The 27,690-nt window shown below is 44.0% G+C and overlaps 1 protein-coding gene across 1 annotated transcript in view; it reads right to left on the bottom strand.

The window, feature by feature from the left end:
• LOC149302382 (regulating synaptic membrane exocytosis protein 1-like) overlaps positions 1 to 27,690 on the bottom strand; it is a 179,831-nt gene that overhangs the window by 124,301 nt on the left and 27,840 nt on the right. The window contains exon 2 of the mRNA XM_089482487.1: positions 20,277 to 20,490. Within this exon, the coding sequence (XP_089338613.1) occupies positions 20,277 to 20,490 (214 nt within the window). The remainder of the gene's footprint in view (positions 1 to 20,276; positions 20,491 to 27,690) is intronic.

The following is a 27,690-nucleotide window of genomic DNA, read 5'->3' as shown; positions in this document are numbered from 1 at the left end:
ATCTTCCTTGAGAGGCAGAAATCCCATTATTTGCTTTTTATTGTTGACTTGCACTAATATCATTTCTCTTTTGTTCCTTACCAATCTGATATGTTATGTTCTATGGGATTTTAAGATACTCTTATGTAATCTCTTGAACATCCCACTTGCTATTAGATTTCAGGCATCTGTTTATAGAAGATAAGAATAGTGCCATTGTAGCACAATAGTCTAATTACAGGATGTGTACTCATACAATTTTAGCAAGGGAAGTCAGATTGAAGATTAGTATGGCTTGCTAAGTAATATGCCAAGGCTATTTCAAATTGATGGTTAGATTTTCTTTTCTAAATGTAGATTACCAAGGTTCTTATTTTGTTCGAATCATATAAATAATAGTTATTTGTCTGTTTACGCGCATTATAAGGGTAATAGTGGTTGATTTCATACATAATATTTTATATTTTTGCCCATTGTACAGGTTCAATACCTGTGTTTATGAACTAGCCCAATCACCAAAAAAGCTTAGAATAACCACACTGATTTAAATTTACTAGCCTAACCACAATTTACAGCAGGGGCAGATTTTGTATAATGCAAACAGGGCATTTGCTTAGAGTTGCATTTGTTGTAGGTAAGTAAAATATGGTAAAAATATAGCGGGTGGGTTGGCAGGGGTTAAAATAAAATAACTACCCTTTGGGGGGTATATACACTCCTGTGCACCAGCGGCTTCTAATGTTTAAAGGATGCACTGCATCCTCCACTGACTTCAATTGACACCATTACATTCCAAGGGGCCTATTCAAGTGGATGGAAGATAAACTTGGTATCTGCGGAAAATTGCTGTATGGGCCAAGAAAAGGTAATTAATGTTTTCTTTTCCCATAGCTTTACATCCTTTGACTAAAAAGCACATGGAGAGTGATTTTCACTGCACACTCTTGTTGCACCCAAAGTGTGCTTGGATGGACCTCACACCCCACCTACCTTGAACAAGAATGGGTAGGAATTGGCAGAAATGGAGGGAAGGAGAAGGGTACAGGGTGGGTTCCATGTTTTGTTTTGTTTTTTTAATTTTAACATCGAAAAACCTGAACATACTGGCCTTTCACACCATTAAAAAAGCAAGAATGACATTGCTAGCCTATTTTAATGAAAATATTTTACTAGTAAGATTTATATATCTGGTCTGTGGCTTTTATCCCACGAGAAGGTAAATTTGGTACAATGATTAATCACTGTTCTTTAATAAGCCCACGATTTTCTATGTAAAAATCCATATGCAAGTGAAGATTTTCCCCTGACAATACAAACTCGTGCACTACTTTTAACTCCAAATTAGCTCATCTTTGTTAACATCATGTAGGTGCACAGAATTAAAATATAAGCCATCCAATGCCTTAAAGTAAATCAGACATTAAAATTGTGTTTGTGATCCTGTAGATACTACCAATTGTGTTGTTATAGCAGAGATCTAATTTATACACAACTTATTTCACAGTGGGAGTTGTATTGTTGGGATCTGGGAGTTGTTTAGCATTTTACCTTCATTGGATTCCTGTTCCTAAGTTAATATTAGTTATTGCAATGTCTTTAATTGATATGACATTTAAGTGTCACATTATTCCATACATTTTTAATGCAAACGCATAGAGGGATTAATGGTTTTCCCTGAACCCAAGCTCCTTGGTTTGCAGGAGATGTATTAAACCAAATGCATCTATTGGTGTGCAGATACCCATAGACAGCCAGCTCGGCAGGGGATCTAATAAGATCCCCTGTGCTCAGAAAGTACTCCCTCTAATTTCAATTCAAATTTTCCTACTAACTGTGGGCAGTGGAGGTGGTTGTAAACTGCAGTTCTGAAGCTGTCACATCTTCAGCAGGTATGTAGAGTTTATGGTTGGTCGTGGAAAAAAAACATATTATTTAAAAAGTCTTTTAAGCAGTCTGCAACGAATAAGAAAGCAGACTCTTATTTTATATCTAGAAAAATAGCTTGTTAAAAAAAACAGGTAGGTTTAAATATTTTAGAAGCCAAAAACAAAACTACTTTGAAGTTGTGTGCAGAAGAAGGTGACATAATGACCAACTTGGTTTACTTATCTAAAGTATATGCAGAAACAACAGCTCAATAATTCAACATGAGAGATAAACGAAACTAAGTTGGATTAAGATTTGGCATATGTTATAATCACAAACCTAAAATTCTTGTAAGTAATACCACATTAATCATCTCTGCTCTGTGGGTGGCTTGGGATTTCGAAAATAAATATAAATCTGCTGATATGGAACAAAGTGAATTCACTTTATGTTATTATTTTCTAGGGGTGATTTATGGGATGTGTTTCTGGAAGAAAATACCATATTGTCCCGATTTCTAGAAAGATCAGTATAATCCAAATCATTTGTTATGCAACAAGACAAACAAGATGACCATTTGTGTACTTTGACACGTGTTTACAAGACTTTTATTTTGGCTTCTGAATGTGAAGGAGACTCTGAATAATTTCTAGTGTCTGTTCTCGAAGACATCCAGTGATCAATGTTAGGGGTAAACTCAATAAACCACACTCGATTGAGGTCACTTGAAACTTATTTCATAAAATTACAATTTGCAAACTTGCATGTCCTTGCGTGAAAACCACAAAATTTACTAAAAAAACATTCCTTGATATTAGCACTAGACAACTTTACAAAAACAAATCTAAATGTCACGTCACAGCGTACAAGGAGACACCGAAGTCAGGTAGGACTGGCAAAGGATAGTCCAGAGAGCAGCGGTCAGGATACCGGAGAGCAGGAACGCCGTGGGAACAGCCGAGGTCAGGATACCGGAGAGCAGGATAGTCGTGGGAATAGCCGAGGTCAGGATACCAGAGAGCAGGATAGTCGTGGAATAAGCCGAGGTCAAATAACAGGTAAACAACAGGAACGCGTACTGAGATAGGCACTACCGAGATAGGCACGACCATCAGAAGGCAATGTCTCTGAGTTAGGAAGTCTCTTAAATAGGCACAGGAGTTTAGGCACTAATTGGAGATCTCCCGCCAAATATTCAAAGTGCCGTTACGTCACTTCCTGCGCGGCCATCTTGTGTTTGGCGATTTTGTAATCTCCCCATATAAGTCGAGGTAGTAACTGCCGGGGCCACTAGGTGGCGTGAAGAAGAACGAGTCCGGACTCCAGAAGAGGACCTGTCTCCCGGCTGCAGCTGCTGGGAACGCAGCGTGGAGGTAAGCGGTCTCCCTCGTCGTGGCAGCGGCTGCCTCTGCTGTGCGGAGGCAGGGGGTCTCCCTCTTCCTCGTGGCGGCTGCTGCTGCTGCTCAGAAGCAGGGGGTCTCCCTCTTCTTCGCGGCGGCTGCTGCTGCCGGACCGAAGCGGGGGGTCTCCCCCTACCTCGTGGCAGCTGCGGTTGCTGACCGGAGGGTCTACCCGCCGGGTACGTAACAGTACCCCCTCCTCAAAGGGGCGACCTCAGGGCGACCCCCACTAGAGCAACTCTGACCTCTAGCCAGGAACGCACGCACGAGATGAGGAGCATGAAATCGAGCCTCAGGCACCCAGGAACGATCCTCTGGGCCAAGTCCCCTCCAATGGACCAGAAATTGGAGACTCCCTTGTTGCCAGCGAGAGTCCAGGATAGCTTGGGGAGTACGTCCAGAAGTATCTGTGGCAGAAGTCTCCGAGACAGAGGATCTGGTCGAAAAGTCTCCTCAAGGGGTCCTCAAGGGTGTCCTTAGTCCATTCTGGCCACTAAAACGTCCTGGACACGAGGTCCTTGGTGCGTGCTAGCCCTGGGTGACCCGCAGTTCTGGACCCATGGGACAGACGAAGTACGCGGGTACGGAGGTGTGCGGGAACAAATAGTTTACCAGCCGGCAAGGAGGCTGGAGCTCGGGCTTGTAATCCAGAGATGCGGTCAAGTAGAGGAGTTCGGCAGCGAAGGTGTAGAGCAGCGAGGACCTTGGTAGCAGGTAAAATAGGCTCAGGCGCACGACCCTCCTCCTCAGGGAGCACATGCATTCGGGAGAGGGTGTCAGCCTTGACATTCTTGGAACCCCGGACGATAAGTCAATACAAACGAGAATCGGGAGAGGAACAAAGCCCATCTGGCCTGTCGAGGGTTAAGACACTTGGCAGTCTGAATATACTGAAGATTCTTGTGATCCGTCAGAATCAATGTGGGAATTGGAACGCCCTCCAGAAGATGACGCCACTCCTCCAGCGCAAGAATGACAGCCAGAAGTTCCTTGTTCCCGATGTCGTAATTACTCTCTGCCGGGAAGAATCTCCTGGAGAAGTACCCGCACGGATGGAGAGGACCACTGTAGGAGATCCTCTGGGAAAGAACAGCACCAACTCTGGACTCGGATGCGTCGACCTCCAGAACAAACGGTAGTCGAGGGTCAGGATGACGTAACACAGGAGCGGTGGTGAATTTGGTCTTGAGTCGAGAGAAGGCGGAAATGGCCTCGGCAGACCACTCCAGGGTGTTGGCCCCTTTCTTAGTTAGGGCCGTCAAAGGAGCCGCAACCTTAGAATAGTCACGGATGAAACGTCTGTAATAATTGGCAAACCCCATAAAACGCTGCAGGGGTTTCAAGCCCAGTGGCTGAGGCCAGTCTCTAATGGCTTGTACCTTGGATGGATCCATCTCGAATCCTGTGGGCGTAATGACATATCCCAGAAACGTCACTCTCTGAATCTCAAACGCACATTTCTCGAGCTTAGCATATAGTCCATGGAGCCGCAGTCGGGACAAAACGCAGGTAACATGAGTGCGGTGTGACTGCAAATCGGAAGAGTAGATTAAAATGTCATCTAGGTACACCACGACAAACTGTTGGAGAAAGTCTCGAAGGCAATCATTAATGAATTCTTGGAAGACCGCCAGGGCATTGCACAGCCCAAACGACATTACAGTATATTCATAATGTCCAGAATGAGTAATGAAGGCGGTCTTCCATTCGTCATCGGCGCGGATTCGGACAAGATTGTAAGCCCCCCGAGATCCAACTTGGTGTAAATCGTGGCCCCACGTAGCCTGTCAAAAAGTTCAGAAATTAGTGGAATGGGGTACGTGTTGCACCTGGTAATCTTGTTCAGACCACGATAATCGATGCAAGGACGAAGCTCCCCGTTCTTCTTCTTCACGAAGAAGAAGCCAGCACCAGCGGGTGATAAAGACCGGCGGATAAACCCTCGGCGAAGATTCTCCTCAATGTACGATTCCATAGCTTTGGTCTCCGGGATGGAGAGTGGATAAACCCGGCCCCGGGGTGGCATGGTCCCAGGAAGCAGGTCAATTGGGCAATCATACTGCCTGTGTGGAGGTAACTTCTCAGCCTCTTTCTTATCAAAAACATCCGCAAATTCTTGGTAAGGCTCAGGCAGAAGAGAGGTATCATTCGAGGATGCTGTCACTGTGGCATGCTTCAAAGGGGTGAGGCAATGAGCTTTGCAGGACACACCCCAGGCGGTGATCTGAGTCGTAGTCCAGTCGATAGCAGGGTTGTGTACCTGCAACCATGGAAATCCCAATATGATGGGAATGGAGGGTGAGCGGATCAAGAGCAGCTGCAAGCGTTCACTGTGTACTATGCCCACGGCAAGGTTGAGTGGAACCGTATGGAGGGAAATCCGATCAGGAAGAAGCGGTCTCCCATCAATGGCCTCCACAGGCAACGGTACGGGCAGGGATAGGGTGGGAATGTGTTGCTGATCACAAAAATTCGAGTCAATGAAGTTGCCGGCAGCGCCGGAATCCAGAAAAGCCTCCGTATCGACGAATCCTGTGGCCCAGGCCAGACGAACCGGAACTGTCATACGGGTAGTGAAAACGTTAGGGGAAGGATTCACTACACCTATGGTAGGTTCCCCTGGCCTACCTAGGTGCGGGCGTTTCCCGGCCTGCTGGGACAGTGTCCGATGAGGTGACCCGAGAGACCACAGTAAAAACATAGTCTTTCCCGTCTCCGCCTGTTCCTCTCACGTTCGGATACTCGAGCGGGTCCCAACTGCATCGGTTCCTCAGGAGGGTCATAGGAGGTAGCGGCAGGAGAGAACTGTGGTGTAGAGCGTGTGGTAGGTCTCCCACCTCTGTCACGTAACCTCAGGCTCTCACGTTGTGCTTGTCTTTCACAGAGACGAAGATCAATCTGAGAAATATATGAAATCACAGAGTCTAGATCCGTAGGCAAATCTCTGGCGGCAGTTTCGTCTTTGAGGGTCTCGGAAAGTCCATTAAGGAAGGCAGCCACTAATGCCTCGTTAGTCCAGTTCACCTCACCTATCAGGGTCCGGAACTCTATAGCATATTCCATAAGCGGACGGGAACCCTGACGGATGGTAAAAAGCGAAGTCGAAGCAGTGGTCCTCCTTCCCGGGAAGTCACATACGGCTCGTAGGCTAGAGACAAATTCAGCATAGGAACGCACCGTAGAAGCGTTTCTCTCCCAGAGCGGTGAAGCCCATGCCAAGGCTTTATCCATAAGGAGCGAAATTATGTATCCCACCTTAGCACGCTCAGTAGGAAAGGCATATGGAGACAGTTCAAAATGTATCTCGCACTGGTTCAAAAAACCCAGACAAGTTGCAGGATCACCATTGTAGTGTTGCGGTGGAGGTAGGTGAGCTGGAACCGTAGCTACTGGCATAGGCGGCGGAGTAGGAGCCACCACGGGTTGAGGCGCCCGTTGTGCAGGATCAGTACGCTGAAGCAAGGTCTGAAGAGCTTGAGCAAATTGATCCAGACGGTGATCCATCCCATCAAGTCGAGCCTCTGTGGACCCTTAACCTACCGAAGCGGGTCTCATGATGGCCTTCTGATTCTGTCACGTCACAGCGTACAAGGAGACACTGAAGTCAGGTAGGACTGGCAAAGGATGGTCCAGAGAGCAGCGGTCAGGATACCAGAGAGCAGGAACATTGTGGGAATAGCCGAGGTCAGGATACCGGAGAGCAGGATAGTCGTGGAATAAGCCGAGGTCAAATAACAGGTAAACAGGTGGGGCGTGGCCTGCTCGCAGACAAGATGGACGCATGAGTCCGGAGCTCTGGTACACCCGGCCCGTTTTTCAGCTTTTATTTCGCCTCTATCTGCAAGATGGGCAAAACTAATAAACCGCACAACACCCCGAAACCCTCGGGATCCAGGGACAGGGGCTCACTAGCCTCGGTGCGCTCTTACTTTGCCGCCTCTTCGGACCAGGATTCCCGGGACTCTTGTCCTCGGCCGCCATCTCCATCTGCCAGCCTGGACAGTGAGGTGACCGGTGAAGGTGCCCTGAGGACGCGATCGACCTCTCCTGATGCGGCGGACCGCTCCTGGAGAGAGAGGCTCGACCTCCTTCCAACTAAAGCGGACATTTCTGACATTGTCGACCGAGCGACTAAGGGGATTCGCTCCAGTCTCACCGCGATACAGTCAGACATCCGCCATATTGGTGAGCACGTGGCGGCGCTCGAGGAGGAACAGCCGCAAGTTCACGCTACTGTGGACTCCTTGACCCTCCACCTTCAGGAACAGTCGGGCATCATCCGACACCTGTCTAGGAGATTGGAGGACCTGGACAACAGGGGCCGAAGAAACAACCTCCGGGTTCGTGGTCTGGCCGAATCGGTGGCCCACGAGGATCTGCCTACCACCCTTCGAGCTATTTTTAACAAGATCCTGAATCGGGATGCCATGGTACCTATTGGCTTTGACAGAGTTCATCGGGCTCTCCGACAGAGGCCTCCTGACTCTCAACCCCCTCGTGATGTGGTCTGCTGCCTGCAGGATTTTCCCCTGAAGGAGGACATTGTTCGGGCGTTTCGTGCTCGCCCTACCTTTACGTGGGAGTCCCACAACATCTCCGTCTTCCAGGACTTGTCGCCTGCCACGCTCCAGAACAGGCGAGCGCTTCAGCCACTCACCAAAGCTCTCCGTGCGGCAAGTATCCCCTATCAGTGGGGCTTTCCTTTTGCCCTGATGGTGAGACGGGGCGCCAACACACTTGTGGTCTGCCAACCTGGAGACGTTCCCGCCTTCACTGAGGCCCTGGGCCTCCCACATTGTGAGATCCCTGCCTGGGAGTACTCCTTTACCCCTCTGGCCAGTCTCTCAGACCCGTCCAGGGTATGGTCCCCGAGACCACAGCGACACAAACGTCGACGTCGCCCAGAGGACGCTTCGACCTAAGGACGGCACATACCAGCTAGCTGCCTTTCTCCTAGACTCCACGACCTGGTGTCCGCGACCTTCCATCTCCCCCCTGCCGAGCCGACCGCTACTCACACACCCGTGGGAGATTCCGGTTGCCGAGAGGCCTCGGCCCTTGCCTTCTCCCCCCACCGGGCTGCTGAGCCCGTACGTTCTCACGCGATGTGGGTTTTTGTAGACTGCTTTTTCGGGACTACTACGATCGCTGTTTTACAGGACTAGTGACGGTACCTTAACTGGGGGTCCCGGGTGGGAGTGGGGGGTCGGGCGCTCCGTCCCACTGTCCTGTGGGTTATCTTGATGTGGCGGGTGGTCGGGTGTCTCGGTCGGTGGAACACCTGTGGGTCCCTATGTTCCTCTTTGTCCTATTGGCGACGTGTTTGTACCATATCTGCCCTATTCTGCGTGGTACTCCTTCTATGTTATGCTTTGATTTGCTCTGTTATGTTATGTTTTGTTTTGGGGTTTTTTTTTTTGTTTTGTTTTTTTTGGTCGATGCTCTATATATACATTCAGCTATACGCCCATCTGATTGCTCTCCTCGTTTCTCTGGTTTGCCTCCTTCTGCCTTTTCGTTGCCATGGTGCGCTGAGACCATGGGGATTGCTGGGACTGTGGTTGCGCTGTACCCCTCACTCCTCCTTAGTGTGGGGTTCCCTACCGCTTTGCCCTTCTTGCGTTTCGGGGTCGGGTGTACCTCGTAGTCCTTGGTGACTTACCTTTTCTCCGTCGCTCTCGTGATCTCCTTGCTTGTGTTGTAGGAGTTCCTCCTACCTTTTCACCCCCCAGAGCCGTCCTGTCTCTCTCCCTCGGAGGAGTGGAGTACAGGTATTTGACCTACTGTTAGGTCGCTGGGCTCATTACTTGATGCTTCGGCATCCAGGGTCATTTGTGGTACCTGTTGTGCCACCGTCTGTTTCTATTTGTTTTGGTTACTTATGTTTTTGTTGTATATGGTTTTATTTTTATTTTTGCGCTGTCATGGCACTGACTGCTCACTCTGCCCTCTCCAAATCTCCCATAGATGATACCTGACGTAGTCCACTTCACCTCTCATAATGTGAGAGGCCTTAACATGCCCCAGCAAAGATTTAAATTGCTTCACAATCTTCATCTATCCAAGACGCATGTCGCGTTTTTACAAGAAACCCATTTCCGGTCCTCACGGGAATTTAAACTTACAAACCATCATTATTCCCATGTGTTCCTCTCCAGCTCCCCCGACTCCAAAACCAAAGGAGTAGCCATTGTACTGCATAAACTACTTTCCTTTCGCCTGTTGGATATTTGGAGGGATGCGGAGGGCAGAGCCATCTTCCTGAAGGGGTTTCTGGGCAACCACAAGGTCACGCTCGGGAATGTCTATGCGCCCAATCGTGGACAACAACTCTTTCTCTGCAATATGTTATCTAAATTTGTGGATTTTCAGGAAGGTGTAGCCATCTTTGGCGGTGATTTCAATATGATATTGGATCCTCTTAAGGATTCCTCTGCGCAATCCTCGCACATTCCATTCCAACACATTAAGCGAGTTAAAAGGGCCCTACATAACAACCAACTAGTGGACGTCTGGCGCTCGCAACACCCTAATACAAAAGATTACTCATACTACTCTACAGTCCACAACAGATACACCCGTATAGACATGCTTTTTCTTTCCCATCATCACTTACTACATTTACACTCGTCTAGCATTGATGTCCGCTCCCTGAGTGACCATGCCCCGGTCCACCTCTCTCTCAAATTGTCCCAGCCTTGTCATAAACCTTGGAGTTGGAGACTCAATGACAATATCCTAGACAACCCTTCCCTTTTAGCGGATCTTTCGGACCACCTTAAGAACTATTTTCAGGATAATATCTCTGACGACATTCCCTTTCCTACAGTATGGGAGGCACACAAAGCCTTCATTAGGGGAATTTTCATATATCTGGGGGCCACCCTTAAAAAGCTACGACTCGCTGACATCACTGCCCTTACTAGCCGAATTCTTAGGGAGCAGTTGGCGTCCCTCTTGGATAGTCGGGTGAAACGGTCCTATTTATTGATGAAAAAACTGTTCTATGAGCTAGGCGATAAGCCGGGTAAACTGTTGGCTAGAGCCCTCCGGGTCCAGAGGTCGGCTTCGTTCATCCCTAAAATCAGGGGTCCTGATGGCCGTCTTCAGCATGAGTCCCATAGGATAGCCCGCTGCTTTCTTGACTATTATCAAGCCCTCTATAATTTGCCGTCCTCGGACTTGACTCAGTCTCGTTCTTTGGCTTCCATGCAGTCATATCTTCATAGACACTTCCCTCGTCGGTTGGATGAGGAGGCTTTAACAGCTTTAAACTCCCCTATCACATGTGATGAGGTGAAGGCCGCGCTAAAACTTTCCCCTAAGGGCAAGAGCCCAGGCCCGGACGGTCTACCGAGCTGTTATTATAATCGCTTCTTTCCGGTTTTGGGCTCCCATTTAACAACTCTTTTTAATCAGCTCGCTGCCGGTCATACCCCTGATCCGCACACTAATTTGGCCCATATTGTAGTTATCCCCAAACCTGGTAGGGACGCGGACTGCTGCTCTAACTACCGCCCCATCTCCTTGATTAACACGGATCTTAAATTGTTGGCCAAGGTGATGGCGCTTCGCTTCCAGCAATTTGTCCCGTCCCTGATTCACAGGGATCAGGTTGGTTTTGTCCCTGGAAGAGAGGCCAGGGATAACACCATTAGGGTGTTGAATTTAATGAAGTATGCTCATGACCACAAATTCCCCTATGCGCTGGTATCCATGGATGCCGAAAAGGCGTTTGACAGGGTGGCATGGCCCTTTCTTTTCCAAACGTTGGATGTCATTGGCTTAACAGGGAACTTTCTCAATCTCATTAAAGCCCTATACTCCAACCCCACGGCCCAAATTAAGGTTAATGGTATCTTGTCCGATACTCTGCATATTCGTAACGGTACGAGACAGGGTTGCCCCCTGTCTCCGCTGTTGTTCATTCTAACCTTGGAGCCCTTGGCTTGCGCCCTTAGGGACAACGCCAACATCACGGGCCTAACCATTGCCCAGCACACCCACAAACTCGCTATTTATGCTGATGATATGCTTTGCATGATCACGCAGCCCCATACTTCCCTCACACATATCATCGCGGAACTCAATGCCTTCCAGGTTCTCTCGAACTACAAAATAAATTTACAGAAGTCCGAGATTTTGGGAATTAATGTCCCTGACTCGCTCAGGGAGACGCTCACGCGCTCCTTCCCCTTTAAGTGGCAGCCCTCTGCGATTAAGTACCTAGGTCTGTGGGTACCCTCAGATTTGTCCCGACTCCGTCAACTGAACTACGACACCCTGCTGTCTTCGGTTATTACTGATCTTCGTAGATGGTCGGTCCCACACATATCGTGGTTCGGCCGGATAGGGGTCCTGAAAATGAGTATTCTCCCTAGATTCCTCTATTTGCTACAATGCTTACCGATTTCTCTTCCCAGGGCGTACTTTAAGGCTTGCCAAGGGGTGTTCCGTAAATATATTTGGGGGAACTCAAATCCCCGTCTATCTTTCTCTCATTTGATTAGGCCCAAAACCAGGGGTGGCTTAGGGGTCCCATGTGTGGAGTGGTACTGGATGGCTGCTCATCTCCGCCGCATAGTGGAGTGGTCGTTGGAGGTCCCGAAGCTTTGGGTTCCCTTGGAAAATTCCTTCCTGCTGCACCATGTCGCGGCAGTACCGTGGCTTCCGGACCGTTTTCAGCGTCTGACGACACCTAATCATCCCACTATATCGGCCTCACTGCGTGTTTTCAAACGGCTGACCTCCCGGTGCCTTCTATCATCGGCCCCTAGCCCCCTACTCCCCCTTTCACACAACCCTGCTCTCGACCCCGCTATTTTAGCGGGCCTCGGAAGTCTCTGTACACAGCTCGGTACTAAACGCCTCCGCCTTCACCAACTTCTCCAGGGTTCAGCCTTCCGACCCCTTCGAGATTTGCTTCGACAGGCCTCTCCCTCTTTCCAATGCGTTTTTCTGCATCATCAACTCAAACACTACATATCCTCTCTCTTGCCAGATGCCCGTCTCACTAGGCCGCTCTCTAATTTTGAAAACCTTTGCGTCTCTTCTCGCGAACCCTCCCACCTCCTCTCTCAAATTTACACCCTCTTGGCTGATGAATATTGCAAGACCAAGCCGTTTTTCTTGAGTCTGTGGGAAAGGGACCTTTCTCTCCCAGCCCCGCTATCTGACTCGGAATGGGATAAGATTCTGCTGCTCACACATAAGGGCTCCATTTCTAGCAAGGTTCAGGAGTGCTCCTTCAAATTGCTCTCCCGCTGGTATAAGGTCCCGCAAGACCTACATTACTACTTACCATCTGTCTCCTCCTTGTGCTGGAGGTGTGGAGCTGCCGTTGGCTCCTACATACACCTTTGGTGGGACTGCGCGGACATTCAGCCGTTTTGGCAATTGGTGGGTGCGGTGGTCAAGGAAATTGCTGACCCCGATTTTGTACCCTGTCCCGCGGCATGCCTTTTTCATCACACGCAATCCTCCTATGGCTCTTACAAGAGGTCGCTAACCTTTCACCTTATCCAGGCTGCTAAGTCGATTATCCCCAGATTCTGGAAAGTGCCAGGCCCTCCTCCCTTTGACGCCTGGGTCTCAAGGGTGAATGCAATCTCCCATATAGAGGACTTAGTTGCAGCGTCTAAGGGGGAGGAGTATAGGAACACTCTCCGATGGCTCCCTTGGTCGTCCTTCCTTTCATCCCCACGTATGCGGGTCTTGGGTGTGGTAACCCCCCTCCAGGTTTAGACAAACATCCTTCTTCCCCGTACTGTCGTCGCCGTTTACTGGGTGGCCTTTGGCTATGTATGCTATTTCTGGGTAATTAGCACTTTCTTGCGCTCTCATCATGGGTTGACGCGCTCCCGTCAGGTTGGCCGTGCAGTGTACCTTCTCGTTGTATTATGTTTTTGTTCTGTTTCTTTGATTTGTATTGATGCTTTCTGTCCACCTCTATTGTAAACGACACCCCTCAATACTTACCTGCGGTGGTCTCTCCTGACCGTGTTGTTGGAGACCCTGGTGTGCCGCTTGTACTTTACGAGACCCTCCCAAATCCTCAAATACTCTTATGTAATATCTGCGATATGCTGGTTTTCAGGGTCGTTTTTCGCGAGTATTCTGTTTGTGTCATTTCTCATGCATTTTCTCTCTGTGTCTTCTATATACGCCTCTGTATTTTTATTATGCATGTTTTCAATAAAGGTGAATTGAAATAAATAACAGGTAAACAACAGGAATGCGTACTGAGATAGGCACGACCATCAGAAGGCAATGTCTCTGAGTTAGGAAGTCTCTTAAATAGGCACAGGAGTTTAGGCACTAATTGGAGATCTCCCGCCAAATATTCAAAGTGCCGTTACGTCACTTCCTGCGCGGCCGTCTTGTGTTTGGCGATTTCGTAATCCCCCATATAAGTTGAGGTAGTAACTGCCGGCGCCACTAGGTGGCGTGAAGAAGAACGAGTCCGGACTTCAGAAGAGGACCTGTCTCCCGGCTGCAGCTGCTGGGAACGCAGCGTGGAGGTAAGCGGTCTCCCTCGTCGTGGCAGCGGCTGCCTCTGCTGTGCGGAGGCAGGGAGTCTCCCTCTTCCTTGAGGCGGCTGCGGCTGCTGCTCCGAAGCGGGGGGTCTCCCTCTTCTTCGCGGCAGCTGAGTAGAGGCGGGGGGTCTCCCCCTTCTTCGCGGCGGCTGCTGCTGCTTGATATAACCAAGGCTCATGGCTGGATATGACAGGATTATGTTTTTATACTTTTATGATATTTTTGTATTTTTACCATATTTTAGTTAACAATTTTTGTGAATTGTACGCTCTTTTGTATGTATATATATATATATATTATTATTATTATTATTATTATTATTAAACTGCAGTCAGGACCACATGAAACAGCTGCTTAGAGAGGTACTTTTTAATAAATACTCAAAGGAAGTGATAGTGGCCTTAATTTTAACCCACACTAAGCAAATACTGTCTTGGGACTTAAATTAGCTTGAATCGAAGAAAAGATGGGATGGATTCAATGCTGAAGATCAAATCAATCCCGTGTTAAAGTGTTCATTTCACAGGAGTGTTAAATAATGTCTAGTTTATTACTCGATTACTGTATTTTTGATGGCAGAGACAGTTAATATGCCATTACCAGCTCCAGAAAGCTTCTCCTGGGAAGTTCCTAGATATGTCAATTAACCTACTTCATCGGCAGACATCATGGCTGCCACTGTTGTCAAATCATGTGAAACTTTGGGTGACGTTTCCTAGTAAAACACTACAATGCAATAATACTTGCAATGCTATACAATGAAATCCTTTCATTAGTCAAAGTGTCAGACTGTTGGATTAAGACTAAGCAGTGGCGACTCTAGAAACAATATATAGGGGGGGCACACAAGATACCACAGTCAAACTGGGGGGGGCATTAATAATTTCCACCATTAAATCATACCACTGAAAAAACACACACACACACACATATATATATATATATATATATATATATATATATATTGCCAAAAGTAATGTGCTATGGAATGATACTTTTGTTATTGGACAATACAATACTTGATCATTCAACATGGGAAGCCTGAAGCCACAATTTAGTACGACTAATCCTTGAAATCCTTTAAACAACACAATACCTTAACTTTTCCACTAAATGATTTCAGGGCCTAATATTAGTCCCTGCTGCCGATATATATATATATATATATATATAAATATTAGACCCTGCTGCCGATAGCAAGTATAGATCAACACATTAACACACAAACCCAGCTTTGCATGTACAGATCAATTGAAATTCACTTGTGATCTCAGCACTGAAGGTATATATCAAATAAACAGAATCAGACATACAAATCCTGTATTTGCAGGTATCCAATAATAATATATGAAATGTAGCATTGCAGGTATAGATCAAATCAATACATGGAAACAGCATTGCAGGTATTAATCAACTGAACAAGACATACAAACCCTGTATTTTAAGGTATACATAAATAATGTATGGAAACATAGCATAGCAGATATGGATCTACAGAATAACACAAAAACCCAGCTTTGCAGGTACAGATCAATTGGAATTCACATAAAAACACGGCATTAAAGGTATATTTAAAACCCCTAAATTACAGGCATAGATCACAGGTTGCACACCCCAACCACGCTGCCCACATAGAACCTGGCCAGCACCCAGATAACACACATAAGATTTGCCATCTTTGTCCCATATACACCCTGCCTGTGCCATCCTGTTCCCCAAGGCTCAAACATCCTGCTAGTGCCATCTTTGCCCTTCCACAATTACACATCTATGATACACACAATCACATGCTCTCCCTCATTCAGACAACTCATCCACATATGAACTCATGCTCTCCCTCATTCAGACAATTCATCCACATATTAACTCATGCTCTCCCTCATTCAGACAAATCATCCACATATTAACTCATGCTCTCCCTCATTCAGACAAATCATCCACATATTAACTCATGCTCTCCCTCATTCAGACAAATCATCCACATATTAACTCATGCTCTCCCTCATTCAGACAATTCATCCATTTTAAGAAACTACACCCCTTGGAGCTTCAAATGAGGGGTTACATGTATTTCTAGGACAAAAGTTGAGTGCACAAATAATGATGGAATATGTCGCTTTGGCTTGAAAATATGTTTTTTCTATCCATAGCGACATGTTCGTTTGTGTCTTGCGCACTCCAGGTTTGTACTAGAAACACATGCAGCCCCTCATTTGATGCGCCAAGGGATGTCGTTTTTGCAAATGTGTACTTTTTGTGCCATAATTTAACTTCCTACGTGAGCAGTAACGCCACATCAAGGCTTTAACCCTAATTACTGACCATTCACACGCCTTTCATATCTCCATTCACTCACAGAAGCACACGCCATTCTTTCCATGCATTTACTCACAGAAGCACACACACCATTCTTTCCCCTTACAATCCCAAAGAAATGATGGTAAAAGGAGAAAAAAAAATCACTTTTACAGCAAAAATAAGTTTTGCCGTAAAAATGCAAGGCGCTCCAGGGATGAGATGGTTACTCACGTACCGCACAGGCTAAATGGCTGATTTTAATAATATTTGCAGTTCATCAGGATTTCAAAAATTGCCTCCCTCTACCGTTGGCTAAATTTAACCCCATGATCAAAGGGATCATAGGATTAAAAATTAGTATCGGCCATTTTTAAAAAGGGAATGTGACTTTTTATAGCTATATGATCGCTGTGGTAACATTGGCTACCACAGTGATCATTTAGCTAGAATACTTAAACTTTCTTTTTTTTTAAGTTAAACTACTTTATGTTTAAATAATTTAATTTGGGGGTCTCTAGGCAATTTTGATCTTTTTTTATCTGCCTTAAGAGACCCCCAAATCATTTTTTTTAAATTTTTATTTTTTTTAACTTAATATTTTTTATTCTTTTACAATCTATATACCGTTGGAAAGGTGAGGCGATTACCTTTCCAATAGTATATGTTGGGGGTATGTAGCTGCTTAGATGCCTGAGATACAGGCATCTAAGCAGCATGCCCCCACACCTCTTTAACTGACAATTGTCAGTTGTTAATAAAGTTGCGCGGTGACGTCATCGCGTCATTGCGCGAGACGTCACCGGGCAGATCGGGTGGCCCCGGTGATGCCCTTCAGTGTGAGGGGCAGATCGCCGGGGTAGGTGGTGATGGAGGTCCACAGACCTCCATCAAGGTAAGATAGTGCTAGTGACGGCATGGTGCCGTCGTTAGCACCTGACTGGGACTGCTAGCGACGGCACCATGCTTTGGTTTCAAATTCGGCGGGGGGACAACAGGGGGGGCAAGGAATAACCTTGCCCCCCTGTAGCGACGCCACTGAGACTAAGCCATTAGCAACTAAACTGAGCTAAGATAATATTGTATACACATATACACATACATGTCTAATATACAGCACAATGTGTGCTTTCTGATCTTGCAAATTTCTGATGCAAGGTAATTAGCATATAATTCCAGATAACACACTAATTAAAAGGTGGCATTTATCTAGTTAATAAGTTTGTAAACATTACTTTACATATAGCCCAAAAGTACACACAAAAATGAGAAATAAAATCCAGAATCTAATTTACATAATGTTACGTGGGAAGTGTGGGTTACACCAATTAAACACATGCAAACAATGTGAAGCTTAGGGAGAGCCATATTAAAACATAGCAAAAATAATCAATTTGATAAATCTCAAAGCTACAAAAAAACACTAACATGCTCTAACTGTAAATGCAATCCCCATTATCACATCAAAACATATATGGAAGAAAACACAGTTAATGTGCAGTATAAAGTACAGAGAAATATATGGTTACCTAACTAACTAAATCCTAATGGTTTTAATTATTCAGCTGGGGGCCACATGTGGAATGGCTCCTAATTTACCTCTTGTCAGCAATCTTCCAATAACATCAAAGTAACAATATTTCCCTATTAAGCCTAAGGTAAGTATCTGAGTTTATGACAAGATGTTTAGGATTAGTCTTTCTAGGGTCTGCCATGAAGGGGTATTCACAATTTCAATCCAATGTGACTATCAATCAGGATCGAAGTGTTTTCACTGAGGTCACTGACACATTACAGAGAGAGATTGGATGGCAATTGAAAGGAAACTGTAGCTATCTTTAAGGTGCACCTAATTAATTTACACTGAGTCAGGAAAAATACATACTTTGATCAGGATCTATGTCATACGCATTCATTCTTTCATACATACTTCCGGTGACAGAATGATAAATATTTTAACCTTTTTGGGCCAAGGAGGAGCAATACTCATGACACCAAAGTGGTAAATAAATTTCTTTAACTAAGAAAACCCATTCAGCTACAATATTAAAGGCATTCATTTTTACTCATTATTATTCACACAGAGAAAAAATGTCAGTGAATGTTATAAAGGCACATTTAGCAGAGTTTAATTCATACGTCTTACCCATAATTGGTTTTGGAATTTTACAATAAACAATGGAAACATGTCGAGTGCAGTTTGTTTTAATGATTGAAACTTGGGCCTCTAGACCATAGCCTTCATTACATAAGCATACTACTAGAGTACGTTTTGCCTGATAGGAACAACACAGTAAATGTGCATAAAGACTACTTAATGACTACCCCTTAAACAACTGTAATTTTCTAACCTATGTTAAAGGGACATCATTTTAAACTGTAGCAACATAGTTTATATAGATGTCAGATTTAATAAAATTGTACATTTTCAAAACTGTTTTCTTAAACATATTGTTTTGGTATCTTTTTAAAAGAATCTATATGTTAATGTCAACTGCTAGGCTCTTATTTTATCTGTGCAAAAGCTTGTGCAAAAGCCATAAAATCCATAAACTGTATTTTTTAGCTACAATGAAACAGATACAGAACACAAATTGGCTTTTGGACCACAAGAGTAGCATATTTTTTATGATATTAGATTATTTATATCATTTTAGTATAGTACAGGCATGTCCAAACTTTTTTCGAAGAGTGCCAGATTTGATGAAGTGAACATGTGCGAGGGCCGACCATTTTGCCTGACATTCTTTGAACCATTAAAATTAAATGCAAATTAACTATTTTATGCAAAGTTTAATGAAAACGGCATACTTTTCATTTTGTGACTTGGATGACAAATCAACTCTGCCTTTAATATCAAAAAAACAGATCTATATTTGGGCAAATTATCTATGGGGCCTTATCAGTCCGGAACGCGGGCCGCAATTGGCCCTCGAGCCAGGACATGTCTGGTATAGTATATATTTTGTAAGTGTTAGCATGTAAACATGCAACTGCAGTGTAATGCATATCCACTATCTAAAAATAATCTGAAAACATATAAATATGTGAGAATTCACAGTCATGTGTATACTAAAAATAGAGTTGGAAAAGGTTTCTCAGAGTTTTAAGTGCATTTCCAATGTGTCCCGACACACAAAAGAACCCCTTTTTTTCAGAACCACTGGGATAAGAATCACAGTTGAAAATATTCTGAGTACAATACACTACTTTTAAAGTACTAGCAAGAGCCTTTTCATGATATCGTCCTTTTAAGTCTAGGCAGCCTAACAAAATGGCTTATAAAGACGAACATCAGCATCAAAACTGTCAAAAGATATACATTCAATATGAATCCCACGCATTATGGCACCACCGAGTTATGCATTGCAAAATATTCTAGCATTGTACTATTATATAGAAGATAAAAGAAAAAAAGATTCTAACCACTTTGTCCTCCTTTGGGAAAGCATCCAAGGAAGCAGAACAGAAGAAGAAAAGAAAGACATAATAAGTATGTATTAACAGACAGGTTTGAAAAAGGTCAAAGTTAAATTAAATGAGAGGCTTTCAGACAAGCTCACTACATAGCATTGTTAAAATACAGATCAGAGTGATGTACTATATTATGTCACATATTAAGGACCCATGAAGCAAGACAATATAACATATTCTGAAAATAACCAAAAAATGTTATACTGTTATACTGTTAAAAATGTTAATACTAAAAAGAAATTAAAATATGATAACAGTATATGCAGATATGTACAGAATTGGTTTTGCCCCCCCTTTTATCTTGAATCAGTGTAGTACTACTGCAAGATTTATAATTTTTTTGATGATTTAAAAGAATATAAAATAGTCATTTTTACCTTAAAAATACCAACCATAAAACCATAAACCTAGAAAATAATGAAGCCCCTCATTTTAGGTTGTAAATTTTCCTGTGTATCTGCTCCACTCTAATGCCTACATTTTATAGACAGATAGATTAAATAAAATAATCTATAAAAATACATGAGTTTAAGTAATATACAGATAACAGAATCTCTGCGTATAATAATAGACCAGCTATTTTAAGACTTTCTTCCCAATTAAATAGTTTCTCACATTTTGTTAAATAATCCCTTAGTGTAAAGTAGTATTGGTAGACTGTGTAAGGTACCATCTTTGTTAGAATTACATCTTATAAGCAGTGGTTCTCACCTCGTGTACACTTACATTGTTTGACCGCAGAGAAACACGACCTCCACATCTGGCACAAAATTTTCTTCGGCAGTAGGAGCATAAATGGCCACAGCCATCCGCAAACTTTGTTTTGTGGCAAATTCCACATGTTGGCGCATCATCCTTGTGCTCTCCTGGGTACCGACGTGTGTCTTCACCAATCTTTCTAATTTGCTCTTTATAACTTTCAAACTGCTGATGGAGTCGTCTGTGCAGAGCAGGAAAACACAACACAAAATAAAAATATTAATTACATATATATAATTACATACAAATACAAAACATTCAACTGGCAATTTAATATATATATATATATATATATATATTAAATTACCAGTATATATATATAGTGGAACACTTTTATTTATCTATATGTATACATAACCACCACAGAATATCATATTTACAAGCAGCGATTCCATCCTACAAGGCAATTTGATTAGGGCTATCTAATTAAGTGTCATCAAATAAGAACCCACATGAATAAACACAATAGAATTGTGTGCTAGCTCATTGGCGCAAAGAAGGATAACAGACTTATTTTATTTTGTTAAAATTAACACTACAAGATGTATTCCAAGTCACAACAAAACCAGAAATGAATAACTTCAGTTTCATGAACCCATATTTGATAAATTTAATATGGAAAATCAATTATTATAAAGGCTATTCACTAAAGTGAACTAGACACTTGAGAGGACTGTAGCGATGGCATCAGCAACAAAGGGGTACAAGGCAGACATTTGGAGCTAACAAACTAGTTCTGGCCTAGTATACACAAGCATCCTTAAATTTTTATTGGGTTGGGTTTATTATTGGTGGGTTTACAGAATCATTACTGAAACCCTGAAACCATCAAGTGAATTACAGGAAGGAGTATTTAAGGATTGGTTCTATTGGGTCCAATAAAAAACGTTTTGATGTAATACACACTTTTAATTAATATTTACTTGCATAATGGTTCTTATGCAACTCATTCAAGACAACCAGCATTCGAGAACTCAGCAGATGACGTAAGCACTATGTAACTGTAGAACCGCCTATAAGAATGTTGATAAAACCAGTCCGAGCCTGTATGCAAGCAATAAATATACTGAGGGAGCACATTAAAAAACTACATCTTTAAGTTTAACAGCAGTGAGAAGTCCCTCCTACTTGGCAGCAATACTCAAAAACTAAGTAAGAAAAGGAACAGACAACTACTCCCCTAAGACCAAATAATAACAAGAGAAAGCAGAACAGCTGTTTCTCCCCTGACCTCCTTGCCTTAAAACATAAAAACAGAAGCTCAAGCGCATCCAATGGAAGCAAAATACAGCAGGTGTGCTAAAGAAAAAGTCATTTGAGACTTGCCAAGAGATCTGATCTAAGGACAAAGACTGAAGCAACGGGAAATAACAATGATAATATTCTGGTCAAAACTAACTACCTCTGTTTGGAGATTGCTTTAAATGCAAATAAATTATGGCACAAGGCTTGAAATTGGGTTATTATCATTATATTAACCAATGAGATTGTCAATCTGATTGGGTCATTTTATGGGTTAAATGTCCCTGACAGCCCCTCGAAAGAAGAATGCCTAATAAAGTACTATGTGGGTATTTTAATATGAATGCTTCCAAAAAAGGGGAAAAAACCTACTTGAGGCAGAAGTTGCAGCCCTGCAGCTTCAGAAGCCCTCCTCCTATGTGGTCTGACAATTCTTGCCACTGATTGGTTACTTGAAGAAGCCAGTAAGTGGCCAAAAAGAGCTCCCACTGAAATCAATAGGTGCACTTTCCACACATGCCCACAGAGGTTTAAACAGACCCCCGCCTGCAGAGTTTGCCAAGCTAGTGCTGGAGCTGACTAGCAGTAAGACAACTAGCTAGGGGGTAGGCGAATTGTCAAATAAATATGCTGGAATTCTGCAGAATTGTCTCATGCATTTGCAAAAGAGACATGTCACTAACGGCGGTTCAGGCTGTGGATCCACGCTGCAGTACAAGGAAAGGCACCCCCAAGCGGTGATGACGAGCAATACAGGAACAAACACATGATACTAGGAGCAGGCAATCGGATAGTCGGGGTCACGAGCAAAGGTCAGGGCTGGCGGCAGACAACGGGTAGTCAGGTACAAACTGAGTTCAGGTAAAGGCAGGCGGCAAACAACGGGTGGTCAGGTTCAAGCAAAGGTCAGGCAACGAAAAGGCAAATAAGTTTCAGGAACGCTAGTGAAGGCAATAAAGGCAAGGGATACTTGCAGACTACCCCCAGCAGTATCATCTCATCACTGGCTGAGAGGATTATCTCCAGCAGACAGCCAGGATCTGCAACCAGGGAGTGACTGCCATTGTTTCAGTTTAATGTTGTATAAATCAGTCCCCCCCCCCATTGTATTGTTAATCTCGCTACTGCCCCTGTTGTCTCTGGGAGGCAGATTAAGGGGGGCGGTTTGTGTCCCAATATCTTATTTTATGTAAATGTGTGTTTTGATGGATATATCCAGCCCTGTGTGTCCAAAATAAATCAGTCTTCGTTTGGTTTTACCCTACACTGAGTCTCGGCTAGTGACTGGGGAACCGGGGAAAGTGTGTTGTCCCAGGCTAAGGGAGCACAAGTCAGCGGAGGTAGTCGGTAGGACTAGCCAGCTCCGTGACATTGGTGGCAGCGGTGGGATCTAATCCTTCCAGACCAGAGAGGACCACAGCAACTAGCCGCAGAACAAAGTTATACCCTGGCGAGGAAGAGCCAAACGGATCCACAGATGGAGTGGATTGAACAGTCACCGGGATAAGGGGGGGCCTGGAGGGGAGTCGAGACCCTCGAATCGGAGACTCCAGTATGGGATTTTTAGAGAAGGACCCGAGCCCGGCTCGTGAGATGGAGAGCGGCCCTATAAAAGTGGAGCGCCCACCAAGGTACACATCTGCCCACCATAGAACAACGAATCAGGGACCAGGTGAATGGGAGGCTCTACTTGTTCGGGGGACCTGCGTCTCCAGGTGAGGTTGCAGAGCTAGAGAGTTCTGTTTTAACCTCAAAGCATGAAGTCCTGTCTCATGATTGAGGGAAGTGCTGGTCTGTGACTGCTTTCTTCGGACAGCCACAGCGTGTCCGCTTACTGGGAGAGGGAAGGAGCTGACGGGCGGAGGCGTCCAGTCTGGGGCACAGGACGATCCGTCACAAAGAGGAAAAAAGATAAATACCCCTTTAAGACGCGGCATGAATATGAATATGTCTCATGACGTTGAGACGCACGTCCCATCTAGGAGCAGAATGGACCTCACCGCGTCTCCCGCGAACGGAACGAGCAGGGGGCTGAACGTGCGGGCTGCATCTCGGCTCCCCTGCTCGAGGCAGCACGGGAACCGCCGGCAAGGTAACAAGACACTACAAAAATTGTATGGCCACATCATATGAAGGTTACTTTTCAAACTTTATCTAATCAATTTCCTGTCCTGAAATCATCCTTTTCCTCAACTACACTTACAAATGCTGCCTTAAACAATTAGCAATTTAGGGAAGAGATTAATGGGGCATTTGATCCATCATATGGACTTTAACTTATACTGTAGATTTCAGTAAGGCATTTGACACTGTGCCCCATAGAGAACATATAAATACATTGCAGTCTTTTGGGTTTGGATACAAAAATATTTGAATGAATGACACAATGATTGAGTGGCAGGAGAGTTGTAGGACTTGTTACTAGTGGGGTACCTCTGGGATAAGTATTGGGACCTGTATGTTTTAATATTTTAATTAGTGATATTACAGAAGGTCTTAATTGTATAGCAAAGTGCTGGGTTGTATAGTGAGAGGCATTAGTAGCTGGAAGAGGGAGGCGATTTTACAAATCTCTGGTCAGGCCTCTCCTAGAGAATTATATACAGTTCTAGAGACCCCATCTTCAGAAGGATTTTGACACATTGGGCAGATTTCAGAGGAGAGCTACACAAATGGTAAGTGGTTTGCGGAACAAAATAATCATGAAAGATTAAGGGATCTTAATATGTATAGCATGGAGGAAAGAAGAGAGAGGGAAGATTTAATAGAAAAACTTAACTAGCACACTTAAATGGATTTAACAAAGTACAGGAGCCAAGCTTATCTGAAAGAAGTAGAAATGTTAAAACAAGAGGTCATTGTCTAAAACTGGCAGGTCAGATGCTTCCATGTAATGCAATGAAGATCTACTTTACTGCAAGAGTAGTAAATCAGTGTAACAGCCTTCTAGCACTATAGAACCAGACCAAGATAGGTCTGATAGGGGGTTCTTACCTGCCATCAAATTCTACGTTTCTATGATAGCTGAATACATCCTTTAAATCAGTGTTTATTCCCTCTTGCGTATGCATTCAGGGATTCAGCAGAATTTCCCCTGTGCATTTGCATCTTTCCCCACCTCCAGTCCCTAGACTTTTAGGAGATGTGTTTGGCCAAACACATGTCCTGCTTGCGGCTGTACATGTACAGTATACTCACCGCTAGAGAGCTCCAGCATTAGTTTGCGTGTGAGTTCCAGTTTCAGCTAGACCCTCTACAAGCATGTATACAATGCGATCCCATGGGTTTCAAAAGGAAAGACTGGTGAGAAAAGGGATACCACAGAGGGAGCTGTATGCTGCAACTCTGGACTATGTCAATAAGAATTCTTCAAAAACAAAATGTGCGTCTGCCTTTTCTCTGTTGTTCATCATTTTTTGCCACTGACTGGCTGCTTGAAGCAGGCAATCCGTGCCAGAAAAGCACCACTGAACAGACCTTTGTCCACCTTACTGAGCCAGTGCTGGTGGCAAGTATATCACATGCAAACACATGGTCCCTGCAGATATTATAGCAGGCTTTGAATAGGAGTGATAAAATGTATCACTTGCTGGATCTGTCTTTATGAGCAAAAGGAGCAAGGGTCAGGAAACAAAAGGGTTTCAACTTCTTATGTAGGAGATATATCTTGCACATGCTTCACATCTCCATAAGATGGCACTGCAGGTTGTAGAATTAAATAAAATAAGATAATAATTATTACAAGGTTGTAGATCTAGTCAGCATTAAATTAAAGAAAAGTAGACCGGTCATCAAGCAGAAGTGGAAGATGTAACAACATAAGGCTACACCAAGGATTCACACTTTTCAGCAGGTCGACAAATTGGCACACTAGATGACCCAAATGGCTCTTGGCTGCTACTAGATTATTTTCTAGTGTTATTTTCACTTAAAGGTGAGTTAAGGTGCCAAATCCACCCAGCAGCTCCTGTTTGAACTGGCTAAATGGTTTAGTCCACATAATGTGAGTTAGCAGTTGAGTTGCCATTTTCAATTTTTGTCAACTTCTCAATGCATTAAAAAAGCGTAAGCCCCTTTCGAGAGTTTCCCCTGAACGGTATGCCAAATTCAACATATTGTATAATTCTGAGAGATGTAATGAAGAACTCTTACAGAGTTAACTAGGAATTAAGAAGGGTCAGCTTGCCCTTTCTTGCAGGAAAAACACAATGGTCTTAAAACGTCTGAACTTCAGAAGGAAGTCAAATGATGTTATGGAAAGGAATGGGTTTACTATCATAGAACAAAATAAAAAGGTCCAGTTGAACAATTTACAAACTTTACATGTTTACAGTTTAGATGAACTAAAGCGTAAACTGCACTGACCCAGCACACTTTGTGCACATACTTTTAACATAAGTAAGGTCTGCTTGATCATTTTTTGAGAACTATTTTATTAAATTTAATAACATAATGCTGATAGTAGGGGTCATGTTGCTTCTCAGGTCCTCAAAAGAGATAATCGTGCATTGCTTCCAAGAGTATCCACTGGTTTGCAGTGGATACACTGGGGTATGATGGATAGAATGTCTGTATACAGAATGTTACGGAGTTATTCTAACAAAAACCAATATGACGGGATCTTCCACATAGATAATTAGGGGCAAACCTGCTATTACTCACCAAACACAAAAGTTGTTAGCGCAATTATCTCTCTATGCATAGATTATCAGTTCATTTTAGCGCACTTGCTGAGAGCTAGTTATCATTGTTTATCTGTCTATGGCAATGTTAAATGTTTTTGCAATGCTATTGACTGTTCAATCAACAATAATTAGATTTCGGCAGACACAATGCACAGGATATTGCATAGTCTGGGTTCATTTACCAGGATAACCTCAAAACAGATTGGTCTCAAAAACCAAGCCTGACATTTCACAGATATGATCCATTGTAAACGCATTCCAAATGTTTGTGTGATAAATGTGAAAGAAAAGAATAGAGAAGTTGTTTTAAAGAGTGAAATAATCATTATAAATTGCTTTGAAAATAATAACTCATGAATAATGGAATAATGAATAATGGAAACACTGTATCATATAAACTATTTTTGTTCTGCATCTGAGATCATGGTACAGTCATATAGCCCAGTAGTATATCAATTACAATACAAGCTCTAAGACCTTTTTCCTTTTATTGATCCGGAATCCTTGCATTTAGTTCCTTCGTCCAGCCCTTATGAAAGAGCCATACTTAGATCCTAAGAATAACATACACAATATTCATTTTTTGCTGAGCTTAAGCAGAATTTTATAGTCTAAGAACAACTAGAGGGTCTCAGGCTTACACTTAAAGCGGATCGGTTGTGTCACAGTTTTAACATAAGTAACATTATTTATTAAAACTACATATGCATTATGCTTTTGGGTTAGAGTAATTATTTACAAGTTATTTAGTTTGAAAGGTCACCTACAGAAGCTGAGATCCGCATTATCTGATTAATTTCCTATCCTGAAGTTATCTACCTTTTACTGACCTAGCTCATCAAAGGCTGCCTGAACCAATCAAAAACGATCAGCAATTTATTAATAGGGAGAGAAAACTTAATGAGGAGAAATAAGAGCAAGAGAACACTGAGTGTACACATAATGTTGGTTTGTAATACAAATAATATGTTAAGTGTACCAATCAAAAGAGATGGAGCAGTTCTCAGAGAAATTGCACACCAATGTATAAGTTGCATACTCTCATACATCCTAGCCAGTGCCGGCCGAAGACTTAACGCCGCCTGGGGCGAAGTTTAAAATGCCGCCCCCCGCCGACGCCGGGGGGGGCAGCATTATCTACCCCCCCACCACCGGTACTTACCCTTAAACAGTCCTGCGGCGAGTCTCCCTGTGCTGCCACGGTGCCGGCTTGTAATGCTGAGCACCGGAAATTCACGTCACTTCCGGCGCTCTGCATTACAAGCCGGCACCGAGACCGAACAGGGAAACTCGCCGCAGAGGAGAGAGAGAGGGGCGCCGAGCGGGTAAGCGAAAACCACTCGGTGCCCCTCTCTCTCTCCTCCGCTTCAAAACAAACCAAAAAAAATACGCTTGGGGCGGCAAAGTGCCGCCCCTTCTGAAGTGCCGCCTGTTGTAGGGCCGGCCCTGATCCT

The sequence above is a fragment of the Sceloporus occidentalis genome, unplaced genomic scaffold (assembly GCF_023333645.1).
Source record: "Sceloporus occidentalis isolate IW3139 unplaced genomic scaffold, rSceOcc1.0.p SCAF_19, whole genome shotgun sequence".
Classification (NCBI taxonomy): Eukaryota; Metazoa; Chordata; class Lepidosauria; order Squamata; family Phrynosomatidae; genus Sceloporus; species Sceloporus occidentalis.
This window is presented reverse-complemented; position numbering and strand designations above follow the sequence as displayed.